Below are 6,433 nucleotides of genomic sequence, written 5' to 3' on the forward strand. Positions count from 1 at the left end.
TGGCCTGGGTATCCTGGAAGATTATTGACCTCATCCCGTCAGTAGAGGATGCCTGGTTATTCTTTAAAAGTGCCTACCTCACCATCTTAAATAAGCATGCCCCATTCAAAAAAATTAGAACCAGGAACAGATATAGTCCTTGGTTCTCTCCAGACCTGACTGCCCTTGACCAGCACAAAAACATCCTGTGGCGGTCTGCATTAGAATCGAATAGCCCCCGTGATATGCTACTTTTCAGGGAAGTCAGGAACAAATATACACAGGCAGTTAGGAAAGCTAAGGCTAGCTTTTTCAAGCAGAAATTTGCATCCTGTAGTTCTAACTCCAAAAAGTTCTAGGACACTGTAAAGTCCATGGAGAATAAGAGCACCTCCTCCCAGCTGTCTACTGCACTGAGGCTAGGAAACACTGTCACCACCGATAAATCCACTATAACTGAGAATTTCAAAAAGCATTTTTCTACGGCTGGCCATGATTTCCACCTGAATAACCCTACTCCGGTCAACAGCCCTCCACCCCCCACAGCAACTCACCCAAGCCTCCCCCATTTCTCCTTCACCCAAATCCAGATAGCTGATGTTCTGAAAGAGCTAAATAAATAAATAAAGTTAAATAATAAGGTTAAATAATAAGGTGAAATTAAATAAATTAAATAAAAATGTCAACTTCATTGATTCCCACAGTTGTGTTTAGTTGACTGGTAAATAAAAAATAAAAAATATATAGTCACATTTGTGCCTTTCCAAATCATGTCTAATCAATTGAATTTACCACAGGTGGACTCCATTCAAGTTGTAGAAACATCTCTAGGATGATCAATGGAAACAGAATGCACCTGAGTTAAATTTAAATTCTCATAGCAAACAGTCTGAATAGATATTTAAATAAGGTATTTAATTTTTCTTTTGCAAAGAAAATCTAATAACCTGTTTTCGCTTTGTCATTATTTGGTATAATGTGTAGATTGATGAAAAACATTTCATCCATTTTAGAATAAAGCTGTAGCGTAACAAAATGTGGAAACTGAAGAGGACTGAGTACTTTCTGAAAGCACTGCATAGACCCTAGTGAGATAACAGTCTGTATAGACCATAATGAGGAGACAACAGTCTATATAGACCATAATGAGGAGACAACAGTCTATATAGACCCTAATGAGGAGACAACAGTCTATATAGACCCTAATGAGGAGACAACAGTCAATATAGACCATAATGAGGAGACAACAGTCTATATAGACCCTAGTGAGGAGACAACAGTCTATATTGACCCTAATGAGGAGACAACAGTCTATATAGACCCTAATGAGGAGACAACAGTCTATATAGACCCTAATGAGGAGACAACAGTCTATATAGACCCTAGTGAGGAGACAACAGTCTATATAGGCCCTAATGAGAAAAATATAATTTATATATTTTATGGCTCCTTTTTGGTTTATTTTACTTTTCTTGATGATTGTAGCCTTGAGGTGTCTGTCAGAGAAGTAGGCAGCTCTGTTGTCCCTGTGTGTGTCCCAATTGCTACCCTATTCCATATGTAGTGCACTCCTTTTGACCAGAGCCTTTGCCTTTAAAGTAGTGCACTATATAGGGAATAGGGTTCCATTTGGAACAAAGTCCCTGTGTTACCAAACAGGGCTGACGGTAGAGCTGGTTACCGTCCCTGGCTAGCAGAATTACTCATCATTTACTGTCATTTAGCTCACGTTGTTTTAGTGTGCAGCTTACTCATTACTTCAGGAAGCAGAAAAATAACAATTAGAAACTATCAGAAGACTTTGACAAAGCTCTTTCAGTCTCTTGTTCTGGCCCTTTAATGATAGGAATTCATTTGGGAGATACACCCACATTTCCTGCTTAATTATGTGACGATTTTAAGGAACAAATGTTTGTTGGTTCTTTTTACTTTGTGTGTGTTTGTGTGTCTGTTGTGCGCGTGTGGCTCTTAGCTGACATTGTGAATAGACAGGCGTGAATCACCTGGAATTTCCAGTTGAACAAATAGTAGAGCCGTCACAAATTGTGATTTCCTAATCAATCCGGTTTATTTCCAAGTTTCAACAGGGAGACTGTTTTCTAATTGACTGGTTGGGAGGTTGTTTACAAGGTTTCCACTGAACTTGTGACTTGATTGGATTAGAAACACGTGACTTTAAAACAATAACAACACAGCAGCCTGAAACTCTCCTGATTGGTGTTTCATTCATCCATCAAGTCATCAGATTTCTATGGTAAAACTACTGGACAGCCCACTCACTCATTAACACCTGACATTTCCATGGAGTCCTGGGATCCATATGAACTATAACAAACGTCATCCACAATATACAGGTATGCCATAAACTGTAAGATAAGTGAGTCATTAAAGGGTTAAGGAGAAGTTCAACAACTTCTTCCATTGAACTGTCACTGTCTCTAATCTATAAGAGTTATGGCTTCCACTGAAATGATTCTGTACATAATTACTACAATAACCAGGCACGTACACAGAGAGGTATCTACAAGTCCATAGAGAGGGTTCTACAAGTCCACAGAGAGGGTTCTACAAGTCCACAGAGAGGGTTCTACAATTCCACAGAGAGGGTTCTACAAGTCCACAGAAAGAGTTCTACAAGTCCACAGAGAGGGTTCTACAAGTCCACAGAAAGGGTTCTACAAGTCCACAGAAAGAGTTCTACAAGTCCACAGAGAGGGTTCTACAAGTCCACAGATAGGGTTATTCAAGTCCACATAAAGGGTTCTACAAGTCCACAGAGAGGGTTCTACAAGTCCACAGAAAGAGTTCTACAAGTCCACAGAGAGGGTTCTACAAGTCCACAGATAGGGTTATTCAAGTCCACAGAAAGGATTCTACAAGTACACAGACAGGGTTCTACAAATGCTACCCCCTCTCTTGTGAAAATACCCCCACAAAGAAGATTGATCCATCATAAACTGGACGTACACTGAGTGAACCAAACATTAGGAACACCTTTTGTAAAAAGAAAGAGCAGGTGTTCTTAATGTTTTGTACACTCAGTGTGCGTACCCTTTGTAGACATGAACACCTGCCCTGTAAATGTCAATACACGGCCCTGGCAATTCTCCTGAAGGGACCTACTATGCTATAGAAGTGACCTTGAAGTGTTTAACTCATTCCATGGAACTTTCCTGCCTCACCTGAGAGTAGAGCAGGTGAGAGACCGCCCTTTCTGGGAAAATAACACCATTGAGTCTCCTCCCCCAAAGCTTAAAATAAGAGCACACACAATCTTCTCTCTCACACACAAAGTTTAGTTGTTGGATAGTTGGTCGCTGTGCTGAAAATCTTCCTGAACCTGTAAGTAAAATATTGCCTCTCATTGATAATGATAAAAGTGAAAAGGTCTGTCTATATCTGATAACTATGGATGTTATAAATGTGTGATATTTTTCAAGATATTTTTGTTCTTCATGTCTTTTCAGAAAAATCTGACAGCCTGTTGATTTAAGATATGTTATTACATTAGATATGTTTGCATAGTGCCAGTGATGAAGTCATCTAATTTAATTGAACATCATAATGTCTTTTGCAGATTCCTGACCTACGCTCCTAAGCACAGATCTAGGATCAGCTCATCCTCATCAAATCCAAACCAGGACGTTTAGAATTCACAAGGGGAACACTGACCTCAGACCAGCGTTTAAACCCCACGTCTTCCTGCCTAGACACTGACTCTCTGTCCAGAGTTCCTCTGTGCTCCAGCCGTATATCCATCCAGCCATGGGTCTGATGAGCGAGGACATGGAGTGCTGCGTCTGCCTCCAGCCCTACTCTCGTAGGGAGAAGATCCCTCGGATGCTCCACTGTAAGCACACATTCTGTGGGCTGTGCTTGCAGGCGATGTCCAGGCTCCAGAGCGGCCTACTGACAGTATGCTGCCCCCTGTGCCGTTGGATCACCTGCACCGTGCCCAGCCTCACCGTGTCGGGGTCGCTGTGGGTTAACACTGAGATCTGGGACCAGATACTAGACACACAACAGGAAGAGGAGGAGGAAGAAGAGGAGGAAGAGTGGAAGGGAGCTAACAGACAGACACAGACCACTACACAGTACACATGGTGAGTACCCCAGGCAAAGGTGGATGGATTGATAGACTGATTTAGAAACCTGGAGAAACCTTCCTCTGCTCCCTGCTCTTCCTCTCATTTTGTTCTGACTCTTTTGCTCTCTCTCTCTCTCTCTCTCTCTCCCTTTCTCTATCTCCCTTTCTGTATCACTATATCTGTTGGTCTTGATTTCTTTCTTCATCAGTTGTATTGTTGAACAGTGATGGGATTACTTTAGATGACAGTTTCCTTACGTTGATCGTATTATGATCGTATTATGCAGCTAGTACAGCTCCCTTTTTAGGTTCATAAGTCTGTTCAATTACTAAATTGTAATTCTGTCCGTCCGTCTCTCTCTCGCTCTCTCGCTCTCTCGCTCTCTCGCTCTCTCGCTCTCTCGCTCTCTCGCTCTCTCGCTCTCTCGCTCTCTCGCTCTCTCTATACACTCTGTTTTTTTTCCCCCTACTCACCTGTCCTCCAGGTCTCCATCAAAGCATTGTGGCCTGAGGATCAAACTACAGAATTTCCTGAGGAGGATGAAGCACAATGTACTGTAAACCGAGAAGAGGAAGAGCAGAGAAGAAGAAGACTGTATTTGACCATTTCAGAGTAGGAGATACTCATTGAGTAATGAAGATAATTCACCAAACAGGACCGACCGGTGATTTTCCATAATGAAGCAAGATGGAACCAATTATTAATATGCTTTGGGTTTGATTGACTTTGGGTATGTGTAATGTTCTCAGTCAACTTACCTGGTAAAATAAGGGTTAAATAATAATATTAATAATAAAGGACGGATAGGGGGAGGGAATAAAAAATAAGATTTTAAATGGATTGAGGATGAAAGAAAGATCAAGGAAGTTATGGAAGGAAGGAAGTTATGGAAGGAAGGACGGAAGTAAGTTATTGAAGGAAGGAAGGAAAGAAGTAGGTTATGGAAGAACGGAAGGAAGGAAGGAAGTTTTGGAAGGAAGGAAGGAAGGAAGTTATGGAAGGAAGTTATGGAAGGAAATAAGGAAGTTATGGAAGGAAGGAAGGAAAGAAGGAAGGAAGGAAGTTATGGAAGGAAGGAAGTTATGGAAGGAAGGAAGTTATGGAAGGAAGGAAGGAAGTTATGGAAGGAAGGAAGTAAGTTATGGACGGACGGACAGACAGATAGAGGGGTGAAGGTTAGAGACTCTATGCTGTACAATGTGTGCCGTTTACAATACAATATAATGTGAACTATATTTATAATAGATGTTTATTGATTTGATAAAAGGTGTATTACTGCATGTAGGGAAGTGGATGTTTAGTATTTTTTATTACATAATTTTAGTACAGTTTAATATTGCAGAGTGTTGTTTTTTATGTGTTTTTTATTTATGTGTTTTTATGTTGTTTAAAAAAAATAAGTAATGTAATTGTCTGCATCATTTCCAATCCCCCATATAAGGGAAGTGGGATTTGTTTATCCTCATTTGACATGTTTTATTTATCTGTTCTGTTTGAAGAGCATGTTTTTATACTGGAATTATATTTATTGGTTAATAAATACATCCACTTTAAAATAACCCTGTCTTAGAGTTGTGAAATTGATTATTATTATCATTACATTAGGAAAGTAACTGTCCGATATCCAACTATTTATGGCCCCCAAATAGAGTTGTGGGTGTTAATCCACTACACATTCTACCCTACTATTTCCTACAACACAAAACAAACCCAAAACATTCCACTGTCCTTGGTTGTGGTGTGTGCAGTACATGACTGAAATCCCTCTCTGTCGTCATCATGTTTCAGAGAACCCTGTACGCATTCTAGCATATGAGATTCCCTAAAAACACATCAGTTCGATCTATAACTGGAATTGACTTTTTCATCGCAGGATAGGAGAATTTACGCAGCAGGTTGGGAGGGTTAATGTTGCAGGTTAGGAGAATTAATGTTGCTGGTTAGGAGCATTAATGTTGCTGGTTAGGAGAATGAGGTTAAGGTTAGGAAAAGGCTTCAGGTTAGCAAGAATGATCTCCCTGTCTCCAAATACCACGTCAAACTTCCTGTGTTTGGTGGAACTCATGTCTGTTTTGTTTGTGTACGTTTCATTACATGCTGTGAGTTATTGCATTGGTCACTAGGCTGTCTTGAAACCATGAAAAAGCTCTTCAAATAGACAGACAGGTTGTGTCTGAAATGGCCCCTATTCCTTATATAGTATACTACTAATGACCAGGGACAGATAGTACAGTATATAGTATACTACTAATGACCAGGGCCCAGATAGTACAGTATATAGTATACTACTAATGACCAGGGACCGGCTAGTGCAGTATATAGTATACTACTATTGACCAGGGACCGGCTAGTACATTATATAGTAT

At 40.3% G+C, this 6,433-nt stretch overlaps 1 protein-coding gene across 1 annotated transcript; it reads left to right on the plus strand.

The window, feature by feature from the left end:
- Window positions 1-3,564: 3,564 nt before the first annotated feature.
- On the plus strand, window positions 3,565-4,749 carry LOC129851380 (E3 ubiquitin-protein ligase rnf168-like). The gene is made up of 2 exons (XM_055917886.1): window positions 3,565-4,082; window positions 4,552-4,749. The coding sequence occupies exons 1-2, from the start codon at window positions 3,745-3,747 to the stop codon at window positions 4,625-4,627; spliced, it is 414 nt and encodes a 137-aa protein (XP_055773861.1). The 5' UTR covers window positions 3,565-3,744; the 3' UTR covers window positions 4,628-4,749.
- The last annotated feature ends 1,684 nt before the right edge of the window (window positions 4,750-6,433 follow it).

The sequence above is a fragment of the Salvelinus fontinalis genome, chromosome 3 (assembly GCF_029448725.1).
Source record: "Salvelinus fontinalis isolate EN_2023a chromosome 3, ASM2944872v1, whole genome shotgun sequence".
In the NCBI taxonomy this organism is placed as follows: Eukaryota; Metazoa; Chordata; class Actinopteri; order Salmoniformes; family Salmonidae; genus Salvelinus; species Salvelinus fontinalis.

Excerpts from the sequence above, each read along its gene's own strand:
- LOC129851380 (XM_055917886.1), top strand. The coding sequence starts at position 3,745 with ATGGGTCTGATGAGCGAGGACATGGAGTGCTGCGTCTGCCTCCAGCCC. Across the intron at positions 4,083-4,551 it reads ACCACTACACAGTACACATG|GTCTCCATCAAAGCATTGTG; the intron begins GTGAGTACCCCA and ends CCTGTCCTCCAG.